General features: G+C 36.8%; 2 protein-coding genes across 6 annotated transcripts; both read right to left on the bottom strand.

The window, feature by feature from the left end:
- Positions 1–202: 202 nt before the first annotated feature.
- On the bottom strand, positions 203–13,891 carry clta (clathrin, light chain A). 3 transcript variants are annotated; one of them, NM_213045.1, is given in 7 exon segments: positions 203–916; positions 1,944–1,979; positions 4,797–4,850; positions 6,879–6,990; positions 7,079–7,196; positions 9,464–9,492; positions 13,627–13,874. In NM_213045.1, coding segments are annotated over 7 exon segments (708 nt in total). In that variant the 5' UTR covers positions 13,814–13,874; the 3' UTR covers positions 203–744.
- Positions 13,892–17,344: 3,453 nt separating this feature from the next.
- nansa (N-acetylneuraminic acid synthase a) lies at positions 17,345–26,249 on the bottom strand. 3 transcript variants are annotated; one of them, NM_206829.1, is given in 6 exon segments: positions 17,345–17,747; positions 19,423–19,689; positions 20,359–20,513; positions 21,058–21,157; positions 23,266–23,481; positions 26,036–26,225. In NM_206829.1, coding segments are annotated over 6 exon segments (1,080 nt in total). In that variant the 5' UTR covers positions 26,168–26,225; the 3' UTR covers positions 17,345–17,537.
- Between the last annotated feature and the right edge of the window lie 863 nt (positions 26,250–27,112).

Below are 27,112 nucleotides of genomic sequence, written 5' to 3'. Positions count from 1 at the left end.
TTGGCATGTTTCTCAAATATCTGCAAACATATTATGGTATTTTGATGCTTTAGTAGAGTCAAAAATGTATATACAGCAACTTTAAAATTAAACCTACATTTCTTCACTTTAAGTAAAGGATTTTTAAGAAAACTTAAAGAAAAAGCAGATCTCACGATTTCCTCCAAACAGTGCAAATAAAATGGTGGCGACACACAAACACTTACCATTTCAAATGTGTTTAATCAAACTGAAACAGAATGGACAACATGAGTTAACGTTTACCGGGGTACAGCTCTGTTTAACAACAACAACAACAACTTGTGCCATAATCTCACAATGAAGTGTAGAAGACCAGTCTTTATGTACAGTCACACACACGCACACCATCTGTATACAACATACACAAGACGTCAGTACTGGATTCCCCAACAGATTCACGAGGGAAATGCATAGATCGATAGTGTCACAATGCCACACGCTGGCTCTACACGGCGAGGGGAAAAATAGGTGGAACATGGAGTTTGGTCCATAAAATAGACACCAAAAATAAAAACATTGTTATATATATTTATGTATGCATGTATATATTTATAGATGAAATATTTATAGACATAACTATATCATATTACACATACATATAATATAATATAGATTATTCATATATGGAGCTCAAAGCCATTGGGATAGGGCCACAAAGGAAATCGATGTTGTGAAACCCAATGGTTGCTGGGATTGTTGGATTTTCGTTTACTTTGAAGCTGTTTAGCGGACGAGCGGAGCCTGTTTAAGAGAGATGAGCACTGAACGCATGCGGGACACATCCTTTGCCTGCTTGCTGGATTTAGGGTTGAAATCGCAAAGACGCGCCACACGTTCCCATTCTGTGCCAGGACTGTTTTCATCCAGCTCCGACACCATGGCTTCCTCAGCCGCCCTGCCGATGACAAACCAAAATCAGCTTCAGATAGACACGGGGAACACTCGCAGACCCGTCCTGCTTGAGCGCAGCACCGCTGACCTCCTTCAAAGCCTCCAGAACTTCAAACGATCAATTTCCAAAGAACTCAGTAAGGAGTTGTCTAAAATCTGAAATGTTTCACCAGGAGCTTTTTGGTTAGGAGGTTAGAGGTGCGTGAGCCAAAAGCAGGAGCGTCCAGGTGCTTATTTTCCATCCATCGATACATTCAGAGACATTCTTCAAGTGACCACATCCAAAACAGATGGTAGTTTGAGCATCATGCCCCCAACCCACCATTACCAGAACTAGTCTCCATCTTGAAGGCAGGAAAAGGTTTCCAGAACAGCCATAATTAAAAAGTTTTGCAGCGATTCAGTCGGTTAAAACAATTGGTCGCACTTTGAATTAAGGGATGTTCCTCGTCTCTTGAGGGTCAGAGGAACGGCGTACGCTAATGAGCCTTCAATGTATCGATTGACAGGCCCATTGGCTTATTTTAACCACTAAATCTTTGCGCAAAGGCTGAACGTGCCATGCGTTTGGCAGTGACCAAAAGCGGGGCCTTCTGCTGAGCATGGGGGAGGGGAACTAAACCAAGTTTCTGGCAAGCCAAACACACTAAAGGTTTTTGAAACCATATTGGACTATTCCCGTTACCAACCCTTTCCGCTGCCGTGGACTCAGTCTAGTAGAGTTGCATTAGCCTCTCCACTATATATACACACACAGTATACACAGCAAAATGGGTATGAAAAGCCAATGAGGTAAATCACGGTCACAATCAATTACATCAACGCACAGGACTAGTGCACCAACACATCACCACAAAATGACATCCAGAATCTTAGAAACTTTAGAAGAGAAACATCTTGATGGTAATAAAGACAGCAATTCATTGGTGTATATCAATTTGCAGTCAGTGGCTTGTTTCCTGAGCATATTTGGATTTCTTGTCTTGTTTTAAGATTTTTTTGGTTATTGTCATTTTCTTTTTTTACTTAACTGGTCTAGGCGGTAGCAAGGATGGTTAATGTGAGTGCTTAAAGGTGCATAGAGAAAAGAAAAACAAGGAGAAACAGATCACAAGTCAGATATATAGAAAACCAAAAGAAATGAGATTTATGCAGATGACCAAAGCAGGCATGCACTGTTCAAAACCCAAGTCATCTTAGGGGTGTTGTTCTAAGTGCGCTTAGCTTGCAGCCGTCATTGAGGTGTGTGTGTGTGTGTGTGTGTGTGTGAGCCGCTTATATGGCATTCAGCAATCTCAACTGGCGCTTCAGTTGAGAGATGTTTACCAAGCAAAAAAGAAAAGCAGCTAGTGTTTGTGCTAGTTCTGCAGAATAGGCAGAAGCAGTAAGAGGTCTGTGATGAGCATGAGGGCTGCAGAACTAAGAGGACAGTTACAGTTCTAGCCTGGGACAGCTCTGCTCAACCTATGCACAACATACTTCTAAATAAAGAAAACTGTCTAACTGAAGCAACTAGGTGTCCGGCCGAAGTGCCAGTTATGAGATAAAAGGTGCACAAAGACTTTTTTAAATAACAATAATAATAACAACAAAACAATTTTAAATATACCTAAATGTATTAAAAATGTAATGTTAATGTAATTTCTATTAACCAAAATTTTGTAATAAATTGAAAACTAACTTTTATTACAAGCAGTTTTACATTTAACAATTAAAATTATGTTTTTATTATATAAATTTATATAAGTTATATACATTTCAATGTTAAATGTATAAAAGTTTCAATTTAAATTATAAACATAAAATTCAATACAATTATATATATTTTATGAAATTTGTCGTCATGATACAACTTTGCGTTCACAAAAAAAGTGGCAAGAGCGTCAAAGTCGCCGCAAGTCATTCGTTTTTGATGGGAGTTGCCGACGATAAGTGAGGAGGCGCATCTTCCCTGGTGTGGATGTAAAGGAGAGTTGGAACAAAGACTATAGAAAACACAAGACGCGTGACACAAGACGAGGAAAAGTGTAACGTCAATATGGCAAATAAAGCCCCGCCTTCTACTACAGTAGCCAATCAGTGATCTCTATAGACTGAGGATTCTCAGAGGGAGGGGCTCGGACCAGGTGTGACTTTCTGCAGATTTTATGTGATTCAAATGTTTAGAAATAAAAGTAAAGCGATAGTTGTTGTTTAATTTTAGTGGTTATTTGTAATATGAAATTTTATCATAAGCTTGGCGAGCAATTTTGGAGAACTTAACGTTTCCCTGTTTAAACACAAAGCCCAAACATTTCAAAGATGGCCGCCAAGTGAAATGACTTGCCTTAAAAAGACTTTGGTTGAAATCAAGTGAACTTCATGGTAAAGAGCTTTGACACTGTTCAGTGGCAACAAATCAAAATGTAGACAGACCGCTACAGAGAATTCAAGAGAACACAGTCATGTGAACTTTGGTTCCGACGACAATTGTTCCCATGGGTTTGATTGTCTCTGTCGCCAGATTTCTGATTGTTAACGATAATTTCTTACAGGAATTTACATTAAAACAACATTACTGGCGAGTTGGTGCATTAATGTTATTTTTTTTTTTCTTTAAAAAAGCGGAAATCTCATGCTATCTGTAATGACAATACAAAACAGTATTGCTGCTTCAAAATATTTCTGACATTAAGAAACATATTGAATAAGTAGAGCAAAGCCACACCACGTGCAACAACTTGATCTTCCAGTTATGTGAATTTGATAAAAGCATGTTTTTTATGCGGGAAGGTAACCGATTCGCTGCAGCGGACCCTTTAAATATGAGATCAACGCAGCGAATTTTGGCGCTCTTGCCAGTGGAGCAGTAAACCCAGACAGTGTTTGTCACCAGACCAAACTAAACGCTCTCACCGCATTCTGTGTGAACACACAGTTAATATATACAAATATACATTTTGCCATTTATAATTTGTCAAACTTGATTTAATGAGGTATACTTTTCGACTTTTGATCCAAAATTTGTACATTTATTTCATTTTGCACAGTTTTGACAGGATCTCTTCTACATTTTCCACATCACAGATATCTTAAAGCCCTAAAAGCAATTCAATTCAACAGTTTGTTTATAGAGAGAGCTTTTATAGTATATTCTAATAATAAACCCATTACTATTATTTATACTAAAAGAAAATAAAAGGCCTAGTGCACCTCTAAGACACCCAAAACACAAATATATCCAAAAACATATCAGACTTAGTTTTAGAAAGCATTAAAAAACATTTTTGTTTTTTAGCATTCAATATCTGGCTAGTTCACTGATCCGCTGGTTTTAAGATCAGCCAGAGACGTAGTTGCTTGAAAATTCACTAATACTTAGGGAAGAAATTCACTGCATTACAGATAACACAACTACTTCTACTACACTAAATAGCACTAACATATTGAATCATCTAAATTAATATTAATAAAAGACAATAAACAGCATTGACTAATCATCATCTATACAAATGTTTACACAGTATATCTTCAATATCGGAATAATTCACACAATATGAAAAAAAGCACAACACAAATGACAGAAAAATAATGAGTTAAACGTTTTATGAATGACCATGGAAAAAAAAAAGATCTTGATTTAAAAAAAAAAAATGTTGGACAAGACAAATAAAAAAATCTATGAAACTAAAACAAAAATATACAAATGAACAACATGCATAGTGTGCAACAATATTGGTCTGATTAGTTGAACAAAAACTATCTGGCTTCAAACATGAAGTGAACGAAGAGTTTAGTTAGAGATGTGTGAGATTAACAGGTGATGGAAAAAAAGATGGGATGCGGGGAAACGAGGGAATGAGAGATGCATGTGAAAAGAAAGGATGTTAGTTTTAGCAACATACACATAACCAATCAGATCAGCGAAGGGTTGTTTGTAGAAATCCTCATCCAGCACCCTGGAAGTCCCAGAGGAGAGCAGCGAAGCAGGAGAGAACAGAGAGAGTGGTAAAAAGGAGAAAAACCACACTCATACAGAGCCAGTGTTAACACCAGGCCAAGAACATACAAGATGACAAACCGTGAACACATAAGAGAGACAGACAGAGACAAAGAACTCAGACAACCGTTTCACATTGACAGGAATTAAGACAGATATTCTGAAAGAGATTTAAGAAGACGTGGCATTTTCATTTGTACCAAAACATTTGTGAATTTTCCACTGGGACTGAATGGGAAGCACAAAGCATGTGACTGAAGTTACATTTGATTTCTGACTTAATACCTGTTCTTGTAATATAGTTCTCAGATGCTTCACCAACTGATCAAGAGTTTCTCATCACTTTTTCCCCCCATTCTAACACAACATCCTAAAGCGATGATGGATACAATACCTGCTCCTGATTGGACCAGCTATGATTTTGTGACCTCACATGACCATTGAACAAGGTCAGACTCTCAGATCTGCTTCTTCAGTGTGCTTTTCGGATCATAAAATGGCTACAATTGTACTTGGAGTACTTGAAGGTGTGCTTTTGTGCTGGAACATTAGCTTGACCTATCCTGTCAAGGATAAATACACATGGCACTTAAACCAGCAGTAGGTGGCAGCAGTGAGTAATAAGTCATTATTATTAATAGGGCTGCACGATATTGGAAAAATATGTTGTTTTCCTGCAGTATTTATTGCGATATAAATACAACTTCACCAGATAGCTTGAATAGCTTCATGTGGAATTTTTTTTTTTTATTATTCAGACTGATTGGGGATTATTCTGGGTGTGAATGATGTATAAATTATCATTTAAAAATATGGCTAAATTAAAGCTAGTGCTTTATGTTTCTTTGGAGAGTCAAACAGTATTCAGATACAAAAATTGAATAATCATATGCAAGATAACGCTGTATAGTCATTTATTTGTTGAATAAATAGGTAAATACAAGGAATCTGTATTATGGCCACTGAGTGGTACAGCACAATACAGTATAGATGGGTATGGGTCACCTTTATCAGGCTTGCTTTTTCACTTATTAACACATGCAGATGACAAACTTTGTTATGGTTCGAATCCACAAGTTTCATGTTTTCAGGATAATCGCTCTTACTAAAATATAATACCAACATATACACATCTATGTGCAGATGCACACATTGCAATATTGATGCTAAAACTGTATGTTGTGCAGCCCTAATAAATCATTACATTAAATCTAATCAAACGGTTATGATAATTCTATAAAATACAAGAACGTAATACGATTCAAGTCTATTTTTGTGCCATAGTCAACATCAAAAAACCTACAATATTATTGAAGATGATAAATCTTTACAATCACTCATGCTGGGAGTGTCCAATGAGTTGCATTTTATTTATTTATTTATTTTAACTGTCTATTTTACTTTTTACATTTTTATTAATCTTATTTATTTTGAGTATTATGGAGTTGTGTATTCAACCTATGCATACACTTGCTGTGCATTTGTATGACGATTGAGGACTTGATCAAACACCATTTGTTTGCAGACTGTTAGCGATGTGCCTCTTCTGGTATAATGTCTCGGCTGTGTATTTAAAAATGGAGCTTCTTTGTTTGGGGATGTTTGTTTGTTTGATGTTGATTGTTTTTCTGTTTGGTGCAAATTTATTTAAATATATATATATATATATATTTTTTTTTTAATGCTGTGTAAAACTTTTTTTTAATATACAAATGGAGTAATAAAGGGAGCCATGCACTGTCTAGTGCACAGGTGTCAAACTCAGTTTGTGGAGGTCCTTAGCTCTACATAGTTTAGCTTTGACCCTTATTAAGCACACTTAATCAAACTAATGGAGTCCTTGAGGCTTGTTTTACACCTCTGGGTAAGTGTATTGAAGCAGGGTTGAAACTAAACTGTGCAGGTCTTGTGCTCTTGTAATCGCACAGCAAAAGCCAGAAACTAGGCCTGCCTTGTTGATTTCTTCTGCTCGAACAGTGTTTTGTACCTGTTGTTGACTTTGGTTTTCTCCAGCTGCTCGTTCTGCCTGGTGTGCCATTCCTCCAGCTCCAGCTTTGCCTTCTCTTTCCACTCGGCCTCCTGTTTACGCGAGTTCGCATCTGAAGAGAAACATTCGTCAACCCTAAATGAACTTCAAACTTTAAATGCATCTATATAAAAGCATCCAGGGGTCAGGTTTGCGTTTACCGAGCTCCTCCAGCCTATCTCGCTGCTCCTCTCTCCACTTCCTCAAGCTCTCCGGCTCAGCCTGCAACCGATCCACACTGGAGATGGCCGCGTACACATCTGAAGGGCCATTACTCTCCTACAGAACACACACAGCCAAGCCACACAATTCCAGAACGCAAGTTAGTTGATAGATTTTAATTTTGGTATCTGGATCAGGGATTTGTCCATTATGTTTATGAATTTTATTATATATTTGAATTGGAAAAACAAAACTGGCTTTTTAAAATAGGAGTCACTGGTAAAACTGGGCATTCAGAATTCTGCTCAGCATGTAAAGCCTGACAATTTATTTGATTTGGAGTCAAAATTATTTGTTCATCCATCAAGCATTGTATCATATTTGACACAATACATAGACATTTACACACATTATGTGTCATATAGAAGTAATATACTCTTATAGCATATGAAGAGCACCAAGCAGAAGAAAATTACACAATTGGGTTGACTCTAAAAGTCAATCTAAAAGCTTGTCATGGAAATTAGTGAGAAAAGTGCGGAAGGCAATTTAGATACAATGCAAAAATCGATCTCAGTTATTCTGTAATTAATCATTTAAATCTGATAGGTTAAAGTAAGATGATAAATAAATGTATTGTAAATGTTTAAATGTATTATTTTATTGAGGGGGCAAATTGTGTAACTAACGACATTAAATGAAGACTTAAGCCTGATTTTTACTTTTGCCTGAAGCGGTGTCGCAACTTACGAAATGGACAAGGTTTTTAAACTTGACGCGTTCGCCATTGAGATATTCTTTAAAACGACATGAGGCGGTCAAAAGAAACACACCGTAAAATCAGACAGACAAAACAGAGAAGTAGAAAGTTTCCGGAACCATGTTAGAGCATTAATATCATTCAAGATTTTTAAACTAATTATTCTAATACATTATTTTAATGATTATAAACATTTTTATAACCATTCAAGAATTTTTTTTTATCAAACTTTGATGCATCACATGCTTTTGTTAATATCTCAAACATTTTTACCTATTAACGTTTATTAAAATGTTAATGACAGAGCATGCGTTGCTCTTCAAATACGTTTTAAATTATGGCAAGAATAAAAGCAGAAAAAAAAAAGTACACTTACTAAAAAAATACTGTTGATGTGTCAGATTTAGCCTAGTCCAACATTTCTGACCATTATCACCAATAAAGCCTAGTAAAACAGGGCATCAGTACATTGTAAACCGATAGGTTCGATATTTTTTTTTCCAGTTATTAAAGAAATAATTTGTTTCCCTAATTACAGTTTTGTAACTATTAAATTGTTTTTAAATTTAAAACTGTAATATATGCATCAGTGTAAAACCTGTGAATGGTGGAAAAATATATTTCTGTAATTGTGTACCCGAGTCTCCACTTTTGCCATGGCCTCTTTTGGCTAAAACAAACTTATCCCTCAGGTTTTTCCAAACGTTTTAATAAACTTTCTTTCCCATGGCTGTTGCAATTTCTAGCCAATAATCATTTTCCACCTGATAATCCCTACGATCACTTATGGACGGATCATGAAGATGTCTGTACAGTCGTACTGTTTCAGACAAAATGTCTTCAAAGTATTTCATATTCAACTTAAATCAAACGCAGCACCGCTCAAACTGTTCGCTCAAGTCTCAAAAAATAAAAATTGTGCACTCCGCCAGCCGAAATTGTCACGCACCCAAAGTGAACCTACACAAACACAGAGATAACATCTCATTCATTCGCCACGCACACTCAAGCGAAGGCGGAGCATAAACCAGGCTTAAGAGATGATCAAATTAAAAACAGATGCGTCACATATGATCCAGATATTAAATATTACATTTATTCAACACTGCTGATGCATAACAGCACAAAAGTAAAACAAACCTACAGTAGGCTTCATAAGGCTAATGATCACATATTGGCTAAATATACAAAAGTAATTTTTCAGCTATTTAAACCAGTGCTTCAACTGAAACAAAAGTTCAAAGAAGGTTTAGATTTAGTCTTTTGTTCATTTGCTATTATCAACACTAGCAAAAACTAAAATGTACTACAGATGTATTTACACTGCAGTATAAAAACATGCAAGAGAAACTCACACGTACAACTACTATGTATTAAAACTAAAACAAGGTTGGTTTGGCACTAGGTATTAACCCTTTAAAGGGCACTCATTGAAATAAATATTTTAAAAAAAACACTAGATTGTTGTCTGGGTTTATTACAAGACGCTGTGAGACATGCATGTTTACTTTTTTATTGTAATAAATATGAAATGACCATATATGGTTCTTATGTAATGCAGGTTTGTTCAATAGTGCTTGTACTATTGCATTGAGCATTCAAAATACAGCATTCAAGGCCTTACCCCATGCAGATCTCCATTCATTGCTCCACCTGCAAGGATAAAAGAAAAAGAACATGTTAATAAATAACTACTGTCTAGTCAAACTGTCATGCAGATCTCATAATTCATCAAATCACCCAAAGTACAGCCATAGACAGAATTTTTTAAAGAAACATACACTGGCAATTCACTTCCAAGGTAAACAGAGAAAGACATAACTAGAAAGAAATGCAAGTTACTTTGGATAAAACTATCTGCTGAATGCACAGTTGTAAAAGAATAGCCATTTTCCAAGAATATATACTGAATTTGAGAGCAGGATATGGAGTCTTTCCGCCTGCCTGAGACTCTGGTTTTGCTGACTTCTTTTCCTTTCTTCCTGAATCAGTGGAAAACATCAAGTAGCTAACTTTTCTTTACTAGAAGCGAGTTAAACATTTTCATTAGGCAATCAGAGTTTTACATCAGAAATAATCAAAATGTTCAATTCATGCAAATTGATTTTAAAGCCTGATTTTATGCTTTTCTGCACAGTGCCATGGATATTACTTCCAAGACTGCCGTCTTCAGTCATTCTAGACTCAAGTCAGACTGTGCCTTTGTGCCAGTGAAACAACATCCCTATCATCATTTATTCAAACCTTTCGACCAGGGTAACATTCAAGCCAACAGCCAGTGAACAGGGAATATCGGACACATGTGCGATTAGTAATACTCTTGTTATTGTAACTAAACAAAAAAAGACTAAAATCTACATATTTAACATCAAAAAGTTTAATTGTTTAATGTTTGGTTACTGGAGGGCACAGGTGTCAAACTCCTGGAGGGCCACAGCTCTGCACAGTTTAGTTGCAACCATGCTTCAACACACTTACCTGTAAATTTCAAACAAGGTTAAAGAACTAAATTCATCTGATCAGGTGTTTTAATTAGGGTTAAAGCTAAACTGTGCACAGTTGTGGCCCTCCAGGACCTGGATTTGACACCTGTGCTGTAGGGACTCATTTTGCTGTGAGATGCTTGTGATGGACATTTGAGAGGGCCTTAAAACATTGAGATAAAATCGTTTTATATTCGCACATTCAGACTTTCTCCCCAAAAATATAATTTTAGAAAAGTGTTTGCAAATTCTAAAAAGTGAAATCATAATAGCAGCCACTGACTCTCAAAGTACAACATTGTTTAGAGTAAAATAAATAGTGCTGTGCTAATGTTGTTTTCAGACCATACTTTCAAGTAATTTCAGACCAAATATTTGAGGTATCATGATAAAAAAAATAAAGGGAGGTTGTCTCTGAACAAATGTGTGAAAATAACACTAACTTTACCTGAACCATTAAGACCTAGTGCATATTCAAGCATTTAGAACTTATCAATTTTAACTCATTTCTACAATAGAAACTATGATTGAATGCTATGATTTGCTAATTATAAGACAGGGTATGGAATTACAGATGCATTTGTAACATAGTAAAGTGTAGATAGGATACACGGCTGGCCTGAAGTGCGATATATGATATAGAAGCATTTTTATGACAATAATAAATATTTTTACAATACTGTGGCAGTTGGATTTAGGGTTAGGGTAGAAGTAGATGTCAAAAAAATACAATTTATTTGGTAATTTAGTAGATAAAATAATAATATTCAGTACAACTACTGTTTTTTTGTTACTGTGGCAGGTGGATTTAGGGTTGGGATGGGGGTAGACGTTAATAAAATATAATTAATAGGAAATTAAATAAATAATATAAATCATTTTCATTAACTTCCAGCCGCAACCTTCTAACATTCGTTTTGGAATCTCTATTTTTGAATCAAAGACGAGTCAACTGAACCTTCAACAAACTTTTTGGGATTACTGGTTATTCGAATCGAACTAGGGTTGTCACGATACTGAAATTTTATATAGTCTATTTCCCGCTGACATTTGAGTGCTATGAAGCACGTTCTTAAACAGCGCGGATTTGCCGTTGTTTTCACATGCTCAACAGAAATGACTGTGATTGGCTGTGAAGGTCACTGGTAAATGGAGGTTTTTAACATTGCTGTATCGATTAGTACCGAATTCCAGTACTATGCAACCCTAAATCAAACATTTATAATAATGACAGGCACATCTGAACCACTGAATCAAACATTTTTAGTCGTCATATGTGCGCTAAACTTTACTTATTTAAAGAAATAGAAATATCCTGTTAAGCAATAAGCAATTTAACTAGAGATGCTTCGATCGATCGGTATCGGCCAATAATCACGTTTGATGACTCAATCGGTACTCGCTGATCTGGCTGATTACATGAACTAATCGCAAGTGTTTGTTTTAATTGGGGATGAGCAAAATATCTGAATGATCTCGCATGTATTTAGGTATTTTCAGAACTGAAAGTTCTGTGTTTTTGACAATGTTGCAAGTTCACTAAAACGTGGCTGGAAATATTAGATAAAAAAAAAACTTTTAATTATATTTTTTTACAAGAATATTTAATAACTTAACTTATGGTACTTCACCTAAACACTTTAAACACTTAAACACTTAACACTTGTACGTTTTCGCCATAAACAGTAGTTTATAGACCTGTTTCCTTTTAGTAAAGAAGTAATGGATTTATAGGTTTGCATTTTAACTTCTCATGCATCAAATATGCACTCCAAAGTTTTTCCTGATTGTTGTCATTTCTAAATTGCATTATTAGTCATTTTTCTTACCAATTTTTCTTGACATGTTCACACCTATAGTAAATGGTTATAATAGAGGTATCTAAGGGATTATATGCATCCTCCTTAATTTATTCTCTCAGGTAAGGAGAGATCCCCACTTAATTATTATGAAGCTTAAAGCAACAGAATCGGTACTCTGTATCGGCTGCAAAAATCCTGATTAGAGCATCCCTAACTTTAACCTTTGAATAAAGTTAAGGAGCAAACATGAACACGCTTTGCTTGTCATATAAATCCAAAAATTTAGGTAAAGCTGGTTTTATATTTTAACATTCATTCAGTGACAGCTTGTGACATGCTCCCTATATTGTTTACAATAGGGTAAATTGGGTTTTATACACACACATTCGGACTTTCACCTTAATAACAGTTTTAGAAAATAATTATTTGCAAAAGCCTAATAGTGAAATCATATTGGCATCCAATAACTTTCAAAGTACAACATTGTTCACAGTCAAATAAGTAGAGCTAATGCTGTTTTGAAGTCATACTTACATGTGACAATTTAGGGAGTTGTCACTGAACGAATGTGCGAATATGAAACCAACTTTACCTCAATATTGTTTACCATGATACTTTGAATATTCTGCTTGAAATCACTTGCAAGTATGACATCAAAACAACATTAACACTACTTATTTGACAGAACAACTGAGTCATTGGCTCCTAATATAATTTCGCTATTTAGAATTATGTTTCCCAGTGATGAGTTGCAGCTGGAAGGGCATCCTCTGTGTAAAAAAAACAGATGCTGAATAAGTTGGTGGTTCATTCCACTGTGGCGACTCCAGATTAATAAAGGGACTAAGCCGAAAAGAAAATGAATGAAATATGCATATTTAGAATTAGCATACAATACTTTTCTGAAATTATATCAAAGAGAAAGTCCCAATGTGCAAAAATAAAACCGAAATTTACCTCAATAATCTAAAGGATGTCTGGTCTAACGTTAGCGTAATGAACTTGAACACACAAATACAGCCTCCAGTCCAAAGGTCATTATATAATAAAAAAAGCATCAGCGTTTAAGGAAGTCGAATTTCGCTGATACCACCATATACTGGAATAATCAATCAAAACATAGAGCGGCAAATGGGTTTCAATGGAACATTCATCTGTTTTAAAACCTAATAAAATTACGATTAAACCGTTTAATAAGAGGTCTACCACTGGAATACTTATAGATAACTGACTGACTTAACAACAGATAACGCCATTTTCCTGCTTACTTTAACAACCAGTCCAGTGTGAAGCATTAATACATTTAAGCGGCTATTTTGACGGTGTTTTGGCAGTGTTATCTGCACGCGCGACACTTCATAGATGAAGGCTAGCTGGCTAATGAGCGAATAAAGGAGTTCTTTGTTTTGGTGTTTTTTCTAAACGTTCGCATTTAAGACTATAAAGCACGCTTTTAATCTTTATCATCGATGTGGTGCAAATAATATGTCGTGTAAACCCACCGTCCTGGTCTTGGCTCAGGGACGAAGGCACATCTCCGCTGTCCAGGATGCTGAAGCCCTCGTCATTCTCGATGCCAGCGATCTCGCTCTCTTGCTGGGCCAGAAATGCCGCCGCCGGGTCCTCGTCTGCCCCGACACCGTTCCCTGCGCTTCCTTGAGGGGCACTGAGCATATCGAAATCGTCCATGGCTTGCTGAATGTGCTCAGAGGGAGAACAACCGAAAACACTAATCACCCTACTGTCTTCCTCGTCGACGGCTCCAATGTCAGTGGGGAGGGACTTAAGATAAAACGGACGCGAAGGAAACGGCCGCTCAACCAATCAGGGTTGTCTATTTTTGACGGGCATTTTTGTCGTCCATACAAACGACGAATAGTTTAGTCGTCCGCCAATGAAATGACTAAACCGTGGCTGCGCGAGTCCCGTGACCAGCAGCGTGCCCTGATAGGGCGTTGCAGCAAAATGAAATTGCATACGTATCAATCTAACGAATATAAATAGGCTTTATCATGACAAACTGACAGAATATCTTAGACACACTTATGCTGGATCTTTTCAAGGTCACCTGACAGTGAGAATTATCATTTCAGGGTAAAAGGAAAACGCCTGCTTTGTTGTATAGATAAAAAGACAAACATTCAGATACACACACAAATCTCTGGAGTACCTTTTATATGTTAATTCTTGTTTGTAGACCATTTCAGTGTGGTCATGTCATTGGCCCATGAAGATTTCCTGCTTGCTATCAAACTATTTCATAACTGTAACAAGAGGCAATTCATTCTTAACTTAATGTTAAAACAGCTATCATACCATTATAAATCAATATGTGGCTCTTTTTGCATTCTCTTTGGAAGCTATAGAAATTAAAAATGTAAAACAGAAAATATGTTGGGGTTGCATGGGACGATAACTAATTTCAAGGTTTACTGCGATTTGGAAAAATCAAGGCTTTCAAACCACCAAAATTTTCTGCCATACCGTTGTGTGTACGATTTGTTTATTAGGGACCGAGCACCGAAACGGTGCGTAGGCCCTATTGGAATTGCTCTGTTTATTATTCTTCTTCTTCTTCTTCTTCTTCTTCTTCTTCTTCTTCCGCGGAATGAATCGCGATTTAGAGGGGCTAAACATGCCCGAAAACTCACGAAACTTTGCACACGCCTCAGAAGTGGCGAAAATTTACGTTTGTTATGGGCTTCGGAAGTGGGCGTGGCAAAATGACTCGACAGCGCCACCTAGAAAAATTAAACGGACGAGCCCCCGATCCATGAATCACACACACGCACGAAAATTGGCACACACCTCAAACACACCAAAACATACGAAAAAGTCTCTTGGAGCCATATCTCAAACCCAACAGGAAGTCGGATATTTTTAACTTCCTGCGGCGAAAAAGTGGCGTTTTTGCCATTTCCAGGCGTTATATTTTAACGAACTCCTCCTAGGAATTTTATCCGATCGACACCAAATTTGGGTTTTGTCATCTAAAGGCCTTGATGATGTTAAATTGCGAAGCTTTAGAGTTTTCGTCGATGGGCGTGTCCGTGGCGGCCTCGCAAACTTTGACGATTCGCCACGAAACAGGAAGCCGTTATAACTCAGGCATGCATTATCCGATCTGCCTCAAAATTCACACGCTTGATAAGCGTCCTGACCTGAACACGTTTACATGCCAATATCCAGAGACAGTTATGGCGCCACCTGCTGGCCACAGGAAATGACATGATTTACGGAGTAACAAACTCCATCCACAAATTTTATCGTATCAGCACCAAAATTGGGTGGTGTTATCTGAAAGCTCTGGTGATGATATATTGTGAAGATCTAGAGTTTTCGCAGAGGGGCGTGTCCGTGGCGGCATGACAAACCTCAACGCTTCGCCATGGAACAGGAAGTCCTTGTAACTCAACCACAAAATGTCCAATCAGCCTGAAGCTTCACATGGTTGATAAACGTCATCTCTTGAACACATCCACATAACAATATTGAAGTGGGCGTGGCAAAACGACTCAACAGCGCCACCTATAAAAATTAAACGGACGAGCCCCCGATCTACAAATCACGCACATGCACGAAAATTGGCACACACCTCAAACATGGCAAAACATACGAAAAAGTCTCTTGGAGCCATATCTCAAACTCAACAGGAAGTCGTATATTTTTAACTTCCTGTGGCGAAAAAGTGGCTCTTTTGCCATTTCTAGGCGTTATATTTTAACGAACTCCTCCTAGGGATTTTATCTGATTGACAATAAAAATTGTGTTTTGTCATCTAAAGGCCTTGGTGATGTTAAATTGCGAAGCTTTAGAGTTTTTGTCGATGGGCGTGTCCGTGGCGGCCTCGCAAACGTTGATGATCCGCCACAAGACAGGAAGTCGTTATAACTCAGGCATGCATTATCAGATCTGCCTCAAAATTCACACGTTTGATAAAAGTCCTGACCTGAACAGGTTTACGTGCCGATATCCAGTTACAGTTATAGCCCCACCTGCTGGCTACAGGAAATGACATGTTTGACACTGTAACAAACTCCTTCCACAAACTTTCCCGTATCAGCACCAAAATAGAGTGGTGTCATCTGAAAGCTCTAGCGATGATATATTGTGAAGATCTAGAGTTTTTGCAGAGGGGCGTGTCCGTGGTGGCATGACAAACCTCAACGCTTCGCCATGGAACAGGAAGTCCTTATAACTCTACCACACAATGTCTGATCTGCCTGAAACTTCACATGATTGATAAAAGTCCTCTTCTGAACACATCCACATAACAATATTGAATCAGTCATAGCGCCACCTGCTGGCAGAAGGTAGATTGGCTTATAACTCAACCACACAAACTCCGATCTGCCTGAAACTTCACATAGTTGATTAAATTCCATTACTGAAGGCATCTACATGCCAATCTTAAGTCACAGTTATAGCGCCACCTGCTGGCAGATGGTAGTTTGCAGTATAACTCAACCACACAAAGTCCGATCTGCCTGAAACTTCACAAGGTTGATGAAAGTCCCCTCCTAAACACATCTACATAACAACATTGAGTCTGTCATAGCGCCACCTGCTGAAAAAAGGCAGTTTGGCTTATAACTCAGCCAAACAATGTCCGATCTGCCTAAAACTTCACATGGTTGATAAGTTTCCTCTCCTGAAGACATCTACATGCCAGTCATGAGTCAGTGTTATAGCGCCACCTGCTGACAGGAGGAAGTTTGGCATAAATCTGTGATTTTCTCAGATATTTTTAATATATCGGCTTAAATTATTACTGTTCGCTGTTCTCTGTCATCCTGATGCCACCGGGCGGCGGTGAGCCCGGGTGCGAGGTCCCTATCATCGCTGCTTGCAGCTTTAATTTACTTTGTTGTTGCTATTGTTTTAGGACAACAGTATCTCCAGTATAAAAGATCTCCAAAAATGCTGTTTTAAATTAAAGAAATCTGTATGGTATTTTTTAAACTATTGAAGACAGCAGAAGGCAATGATTTATTTAAAATATTTAGCCTGACTAAATAATTAGTGTTTACTGCACTAAAGTATTTTAAATGTTTTTCAAAATAAAATATATATATTGTGTTCAAATATTTTCCAAAAGAATATATTAATTTAAAAGAGAGATTAGTGAGTGGTGTACTCATTTATGCTGAGCACTGTATATACACTTTTTTTTTTAAATACAGCATCCTATGTATTTATCTTCAAAACGAGACAGATTTCCATTGTCTTATAATCCATTATTTATTCAACAGTATTTGGCAAATAATGCATTATATAAACAAGTCTGGCTTCATACACAGTATTTGTTGTATTGTAGAATTTGTCTTTGCCTCAAAAACAAAACTTGATTTTAATCAGGGCACTGAAACATGTAACCTTTTTTTGCAGTTTGATCAAGGATCACATGCTTTCCTCAAGCTTTAGCTTTTTTGCCATAGCTGTCGACTACATCTTCAGTAATGCTCTCGTCCTCCTCCACATCTGTGGTCACTTTCTTCCCCACCAGCTGGAAGATTTCTTCTGGAGCTACACCCTTGGGTTCAGCTACTTTCACTGTCAGCATGTCAAGGGTGAGTTCTGTACCTTTTGGAATGGAGGTCTTTGCCACCACCGACTTTCCGAGCTAAAGAGGAACAAAAGATGGAGAAGAAGAATTATAGGAATGTCAGAGACGGAGCAGATATCTTAAAGACATGGTGAGTGTGCTATACAACAAATGCCAGACACACACATGGAAAAAGAAGAAAAAAAAACATGTCAGAGGAAGGAATGTTATGGGGTATGATACGAGTCACGAATGGGTGAATTTGATGGGAAAAAGAAGAAAGTGAAGACAGGATGACAGGATGTTTTGGAGGGAAATAGGAAAAGGAATGCAACGCAAGACAGAAAGAGAACAGAGCTGTAAAATATGCAGGAGGAGGATGTAAAGGCAAATGCTAATAAACAACTATATACAAAAAAAAAAAGAGAGACAAATTTAGCAAATTAAAGGTGATTGTCCTTAAAGACACGTTATATTCTGGGTAAGGCTTAAAACTAAAAAAAATGTTTATCCAATTAAATATTGTCGGGCCGACATCTTTCATAATTCCAATAAGTAGCTCAAACTGTCTGTCAGCAAATGCAGATTCGGACTTCTGCTCATCTGTTCACGCAGATCCTATTTTTAGGCTAAGCTTATGTTAGATTGTGTTGTGTTATGAATTGCTCACATGCATAGAAGTGTTGTTCAGCCACTGAAATCTCCCAGCGAAAGACTGATGTGACTATTTTCCGTTTTAGAAGGGCCTTTTACAGCATCTATAAATGTCAATTTTTATTCAGTTTAACAAAACATCAGTAAACAGCGCTATTCCGCATAACCTGCTTTTCTTGAGCTGAAGTTGCTTTTTATTAACATTGGTTCATTTTTGAACAAAGACAGCCCTCCTATACTGTTTACCGCTACTCTGAATATTCGCTCTGAAATAGCATGCAAGTATGGCTTAGTAATAAATGTAATTCCTGCACGCCGCCAGTCAAACACTAACTAACTGGCAAATGACAAGAACTAGTGGGTTGTCTGCTGTTGTGACGCGGTGCGCGCATCCGCGATTTCAAGAGGCGTGGCTTTGAGTCGGTCCCTCCCTGTTGTTCAAAGACAATATGCTAAGCGGTTAGCATTTTGGCAGATCACCTACTGCACCTTTAACTCATTTATGTCTTTAGCATAGTGTTTTTATTATTAATTGAGATATTAAATTAGAAACTTACAAAGAAATGTCACAAAATACAAAGTAAAAAAAAAAACATTGAGACTGAATTTTTCTCGCAATCTCTTTCTCGCAATTCTTGTCTTACTAGAGTTTTTGCTACATTTCTGTTTGAATTTGAATGGATAAAGGCTGCAATTGAAAATATGTACTTCCAATTCTGAGGAAAAAATAAATAAATTTCCAACTTCCTTCAACTTCAATTTTCAAGTTACATTTGAGCAACTCCAGCATTATGCATTTGACATTTGCAGTAAAAATTCAGAACATAAGATTCAGGGAGATGGTATGTTTTAACATTAGATTGAAACATCTGTTTATATTCTAAGGGAGTTAGGGAGCAGAAAAATATTAATCTGGAAAAAATATGTATTCTAAAGGTGGAAGAAAAAAAAAAAAAAAACATTTGTTATGGAAGTGACCTTCTGTGTAGAAATTCTGTATATTAAACTGCACAACCCAATAGAAATAATGCAATTTATTTTTTTATTTGACATTTTTTGCATTTATGAGAAAAAAAAATACCTTGAAAAATACCTGTACCTTATCATGGCATGGCACCTCACATGGCAGCATGCGTTTCAGTCCAGTGCCCAAAGCTCTCTCCACAATGCGGATGGACCTCACCAGCTCAGCCAGCTCTTCTGGTTCCAGAGACGCTGCATGATCACTGCCTTTCCAGCTCTTATCCAGGGTCACGTGCCGCTCCACAACTTTGGCTCCCAGAGCAACTGCCCCGACTGTGATGTTGATCCCACTTTCATGACCCGAGTAACCGATGGGAATGTCTGGGAATTCTTTCTGATATTCCTGTTAGGTTTGGGGAATAACTTGCTTATTTAACATCATTTAACTCAAATTTAGGCAAGATTTTTACGTAATGTTTACTTATATATATATATATATATAAATAAATCATATATATATATATAATCATATATATATATATATAAATCATTAGTTAACTGTTAATTTTTCTTTGGCTTACTCTTATTTATCAGGGGTCGCCACAGCGGAATGAACCGCTAACTATTCCAGCATGTGTTTTTATGCAGCAGATGCCCTTCCAGCTGCAACGCAGTACTTGGAAACACCCATACACTCATTCACACACGCACTCATACAATACAGCCAATTTAGTTTACCCAATTCACTTATAGCGCATGTCTTTGGACTGTGGGGGAAACCGTAGCACCCGCAGGAAACCCACGCCAACACGGGGAGAACATGCAAATTCGACTCAGAAATGCCAACTGGCACAGCTGGTACTCAAACTAGTGGCCTTCTTGCAGTGAGGTGACAGTGCTAACCACTGAGCCACTGTATCACCCAACCAGCCAATCAAATTAATTATTTAATAGTAGCACTTTAGAAAAGGTCACAAAGTATTGTGTACCGAGTAGCCAATTTGGTGGCTGTACTACACAAAATGGAATTGAATGGAAACAGAAAAAAACAGAAAAAAGCTGGATTGATTACCGTGATAACCCGCAGGTTAACGTCCTCAGGTTCAAGTGGATATGCACTTGTGCACTGCAGGATGCAAAAGTTCTGATTGTGCTCCTTCACAATCTTATAAACGTGCTGCATGGTTTCCATGGACTGCATCCCGCTGGACACTACCATGGGGCGTCCTGAAATCAAACACAAGCATTGCAAGTTAAATTTGGTTCAGTACCAATAAATATACAATTTAAATCACATTTAAGTATATTTTTTATGCAGACAAGAAAACCCTTTAGTGGTATAAAAGTATAAACATAAATTGCAATGAATTATTATTTTGGGGCTCTACAGTCTTGTAATATATACTTAAACACAGTTTGCTCTAACTATTCTATTCCTCACAATTGTTGGGAATATATAAATTATTGTTACACTGAATGCTATTATAGGTGGTGTCATCTGTAAATCATGGTAATATCTAAAGCAAATTATTCATGTGACTTCTTTAGCCATAATGTCATGCTTCTATAAAAAAAAAAAAAAATTTAAAACACACTGAATTTGGTGTCTATTGACGCACACATTTTTACATGTAACCTATTTTTATATATACAAACACTAACAATGTATTTTCTATGAATTTGTCACTAAACTGATTAGTATTGAAACCTTGTTAATTTCTAACACAACTCCATCCAATGATGCAAGCTAGTATAAAGGGAAATATTGGACCTTTTTGGGCAGTTTTCTTGAGGTAAGGAAAGTTGTTGGTGTCTCCAGATCCAACTTTGAAAAAAGGCACATCGAGTTCATGGAGGAATTCTACAGCCATCTAAAAGACAGAAATACTACAATTAACATCCAAGGTTTTGTCAGCATCATCACTGTTGGATAAAGACTTTCTAAACACCTATTAATAGTGTGAGATGACTACACCAAATTAAAGATCAAATGATCATAAAGAATTGTTCATATTCAAAACTATATATTAGTGGAGAAAATATATATTATTTTAAAAGTGTAACACATGGAGTCAGAAGGATCTCAAAAATGGTTCATGCAAGACACAATGTAGCCAAATTCACATGCACAAAACAAAAAAAACAAAAAACGAAACAACCAACCAACAAACGTACGAGCAAACAAACCAACAAACAACCAACCATCCAATCAACCAATCAGCGTACAAGCGAACAAACCAACCAACGAACTAGACAACCAACGTACGAGCTAACGAACCAAACCACCAACCAACCATGAACCAAACAACCAACCAACCATGAACCAAACAACCAACAAACCAAACAATGAACGTACAAGCGAATTAACCTACAAATGAACCAAACAACCAACCAACCGATGAACCAAACAACCAACCAATAAACGTACGAGCGAACGAACCAACAAATGAACCAAACCACCAACCAACAAACGAACGAATGAACCAACCAACCATTGTGCAAACTAACGCACACAGAAAACCAATTTGACAAAAGACGACTTGCACATTTTTAATCAGGATGAACTTGCTAGTGTATATATATATATATATATATATATATATATATATATATGTGTGTGTGTGTGTGTGTGTGTGTGTGTGTGTGTGTGTGTATAAATTTTGCACGCGAATTAGATTTTATGCATGCGAACTTGGCTACACATGCACATAGTGTCTTTTGCATTAATTATTATTGAGATCCTTCAGACTCCATAATAATGTTCGTGCAACATTAAGATGTTTCTGCATCTCTGCGTGTGGAATGAAATTGTGGAACCACAGAATATATGATCTTCAGAATCTATATAGAAGAACAGATTTGATTGATGTTCTCACTGTTGGAATATCAAGCCAATTCCATGCGTGTTCAATAGGTCTGGAGAGCGTTTTCTTCAATGCCAAAAATATTAGAAATTGATTAGATACAAATGAATAATTCGATGACAGAGCTCTGGGTTACGTTACCCCAATGCAATACAAGAATTACATTCAGGAGGTTTGCAACTAACTTACATTTCCTGAATCCAGCATATATACACACAACTGATAATAACAGGTGGAGTTTTGGTTTAACATCACTGATCAGTCATTCTGCAGGTCCCTTGGCTCTTTGTAACCCCTAGACATACTTCCTCTTTCTGCAACCCTTCTCTGCATACCAGAACTGAACAATTACGTGCATCTTTAATATATTTTATAACTTCTACAAAGATCATGCTCCTTGAGACATGTCCAGACAGCAGTCTGGAACAAAACTAAATTTATTCTTATTCTGCTTTTTCCACTAGTCAGCAGTTCTTCTAAAAAGTATGCAGCACAGTAAAAAAGAGGAAGTGTGTCTGGTCAAGATGCGTTATAATACAATAGAAAAGATTGATTAATCTGTTGTTAGTCTAAACTTTTTTCTAATAAAAAATAAAGACACAAAAGTAATAAAAATAAATTCCTTTTTCCCTACACCACAAAAGTGTATCAGAATAAGAGATGACAGAATCATGGAGTAAATTTGCTGATTATCATGGATAGTAATTAATTGTTATGGATTTTTATTTATAATTTGATGTAGATTGGAGAAGGGGAGGGATTAAACAGCATATGATCCTTTTCATTTCTTTTTGGTCATGGATGAGCAAAAATTGTATTGTGCTGAATTATTTTGCTTTGTTTTTTTTTTTATTGTAGTTATTTATGTTTACATGTTCGAAATAGAGTCTAAAGTGTTCTTTCCCACTTAACAGCAATTCTGAAGCAAAAAATAAATAAATAAATATAAATATTTATTATATAAATAAATATATATTTATTTATTTATATATATTTATATATCCTCATTTGTAAGTTGCTTTGGATAAAAGCGTCTGCTAAATGACTAAATGTAAAATGTAATGTAAATATATATAGTGGTCTATTCTGGCTTAGTATGTCAGCAAGGGGCTCACCTCGTCCATTCCAGACGCAGTGAAGAAGATGCCCACTTGTTTAGCGTACTGCTGCAGCTCCCTGTACTGCTCATGACTGAACTCCAGGTGTCGCTTATGCTCTCCGTATGTTTTCCCCCAGGAGTGTTTGGAGGTGTATGGCCGTTCAAGGGCTTTCTTATTGAATTTATACTCAAGCTCACTCTTCTGAAACTTTGCACAGTCCGCACCACAGTCCTAGCAGAAGAGGGGAAAAAAATACACAAACAGAAACATAGATACACACAGAACAATATATAAAATAAAGCCTTTAAACCAGGGGTCTCAAACTCGCGGCCCGCGGGCCATTTGCAGCTCTCAGTGCAATATTTTGTGGCCCGCGCCGACCGCTGTACACTGACAGAATCAGCGGAGCGGGGAGAGAGAGCGCTCCCCGCTCCGCTGATTCTATCCGTACACAGCGGTCACTGGCATTCCCCGCCCGCCGTGTAAACAAAGGGGCGGGGATGCCGGTGACGTCACCACGCACCCCGCCCCTTTGTTAGACGCTGTGACGGGCGGGAAGTGTTAGGAGGGAACTCGCGCCAGCCAGAACCAAGGTAAGCTGTTCCCACCCCTGCCTGCCACTTAGCTACCTATCTGCAGCCTGCCACCTACCTAGCTACAGCCTGCATCTTATATATATTATAGGTAGATACAGACTGGCACAGACTGATGTGACTTGAGTGGGGTGGGGGTGTTTTATTTATACATATATACGCCTTTTTTTAGGTGAGGGAATGGAAGTTTTGAGTGTGTGTGAGAAGTGTGTGAGAAGTTATTCTCCACCTTGAACTTCAATAAGTCAAAGTACAGGTTTAGACTTGATGATCATCTTCAAGCCATACTGAGGGTCTCAACTGCTTCCGCTCTAAAGCCAAATATGGTTCAGATTTGTGAGAAGAAGCGCTGTCAAGTCTCTGGCAGCAAGAAGTAGGCAAAAGATGCCATGTTCAGAAGAACTGTTCATAATCTTCACTCAATGTTTTATTAATGTTCAGGACACTTCATGTTCAGAAGAAATAATTAAAACTGTTAATAATGACATTTGAGGACTTTTTTTTTGTGAAATCCCTTATGCGGCCCAGCCTCACCCAGACTTTGCCTCCTGTGGCCCCCAGGTAAATTGAGTTTGAGACCCCTGCTTTAAACAATCCTTAAATATATTGGTGACAGATAACTAATCAAAAATAATTAATAAGTATTTTTTTATTTAATTAATTATGCATAAAAGGTGATGTGGTGGCGCAGTAGGTAGTGCTGTCGCCTCAAAGCAAGAAGGTCGCTGGTTTGAGCTTCGGCTGGGTCAGTTGGCATTTCTGTGTTGAGTATGCATGTTCTCCCCACATTCGTGTGGGTTTCCTCTGGGTGCTCCGGTTCCCACCGTCCAAAGACATGCGGTACAGGTGAATTGCGTAGGTTAAATGGTCCATAGTGTACGAGTGTGAATGAGTGTGTATGGATGATTGCCAGAGATGGGCTGCAGCTGGAAGGGCATCCGCTGCGTAAAACATGTGCTGGATAAGTTGGCGGTTCATTCCGCTGTGGCGACCCCAGATTAATAAAGGGACTAAGCTGAAAAGAAAATGAATTAATTATCATGCATTTAAAAAAAAAAAAAAAAAAACAGTAATCATCTGTCTTTTTTTTTTAAAACACAATTATTAGTACCAGAGTTTTGAAATTAGGCATAGCTGTATTTGGGATAGATGAAGGGATAATTTACCGGAAGCTGAAAAATAATCACCCTTTATTCACCCTTGTTCCAAACCTTTTTGACTCACTTTCTTCTGTTAAGCACAAAAAAGACAATTTGAAGAAAGCTGGAAACCTGTAACAAGCAATAGTTACATGTTTTCAGCTTTCCACAAAATATCTTATTTTGTGTTCATCAGAATAAAAAGGATCCCCTTGAAGTGAATAGTGCTGTACCCCTTTAAGATCACTCTCATTCAATTAAACAAACAATAAAACGGTCATTATTGCAGGTTAAAATAACTATTTTTATGTGAAATAATTTTCTCCCGAATAGAAAAAAATATTAAACTAATACATTTTGTATAAACACTCACCGGCCACTTTATTAGGTACACCTTACTAGTACTGGGTTGAATCACTTTTTGCCTTCAGAACTGCCTTAATCCTTTGTGGCATAGGTTTAACAAGGTACTGGAAATATTGCTTAGAGATTTTAGTCTAACTAAACGCCTTTATTGTAAGAGTTATAATATAGTAACGTAAATGTCAAAAAAATACTCTGTGGTAAATCATGTTTCGAATTGAGGTAAATTTTGTTTTATATTCACACATTCAGACTTTCTCCTTAATAATATAATTTTAGAAAAGTATTCTTTGCAAATTCCTAATTGTGAAATCATATTAGCAGCTAGTGACAATCAAAGTACATTGTTCACATTCAATTAAATAGTGCTAATGTTGTTCTGAAGTCATATTTACATGTGATTTCAGTTCGAATATTCAAAGTAACGTTACCATTGTAAAAAGCACAAAGGATGTGCGAATATAAAAATTTTATCTTAATATGTTTTGAATGACCATTTGAAGTATTTATTAAATGTCAGTAACGTTATTATATTGAGCAGTCTCTATGGACCTGTCGAGCACTTTAAAACTCACTATTAACTTACAAATACAGACTAAACAACGCAATACATTCTGCTAAACCCTTGTAGACTTACATAAATAAGCAGATATGATGCATCACGGTTTATAATTGCAAAAAAAAACTCACCTTTGCCATTTTGATCATTTTCTTGGCAATCTCAATGTCTCCCTGATGATTCTGTCCGATTTCTGCAATAATGAAGCACGGATTGTTTCCTCCGATCATGCGGCCGGGACATAATTCAAATTTAAGTGGCATTCTCACAACTAAATGCACAAACAAGACAAGAAAAGCTACAGAAATTCGAGGAGTCTACAGACAGTCACACTCCTTTTTGACTACTACACGCGTCAAACGCCGAGTTGAAATAGTGACTCGAGCTTCCGGGTTTATTGCGTTTCAAAATAAAAGACCACTCAATATAGTTACTTTTATTTTCTTACATTTATTATATTACTTTTTATTTACTAAATATTCAAGGGGTTTTTAAATCAAATGACACATGAAATAAGGTTTTGTGGCTCTCAGTCACCTGAAATACACATTTAAGTGATGTATATTGTGTCTTTATGCAGATTAATGTTTGGAAAATAAAAATGACTGTAAATCATAAACAAAGCCCTGAGCTTTTCAAAGTTTTATTTATTTAAAAATGATTTAAGGATAAAAATGAGAAAGCTATAATAGTAAACAGTGTGGAAGACAGTACTACCAAGTCTGAAATCATAATTTTCTTAAATAATTTATATGCACACACCAAGGTCAAAAGAATGTGAAAATGTGTTTTAATTATGAAATTATTTAAAGTCCAAAAATGTATGTATTTATTTATTTGTTCTATATAATAGAAGGTGATTTATTGTAATAATATCAATAGTATCCTGAGAACCCTCTGAAATATAATTTGGTATTTCAATGGTTTATATAAGTTTTAATAGTTTATATTTACAAAATTAAAAATTAATTAATTATTATTATTATTTTTAATAAAATACTGTCTGGCATGTTTAAAACAAGAATAATTTTACTCTACACTCCCCGGCCACTTTATTAGGTACACCTCTCCAACTGCTCATAAATGCAAATTTCTAATCAGCCATTCACATGACAGCAACTCAATGCATTTAGGCATGTAGACATGGTCAAGACCATCTGCTGCAGTTCAAACAGAGCATCAGAAATGGGAAGAAAGGTGATTTAAGT

This window comes from Danio rerio, chromosome 1, assembly GCF_049306965.1.
Source record: "Danio rerio strain Tuebingen ecotype United States chromosome 1, GRCz12tu, whole genome shotgun sequence".
Lineage (NCBI taxonomy): Eukaryota > Metazoa > Chordata > Actinopteri > Cypriniformes > Danionidae > Danio > Danio rerio.
Note: the sequence above shows the minus strand (reverse complement) of the source record. Positions and strands in the feature narration are given on the sequence as shown.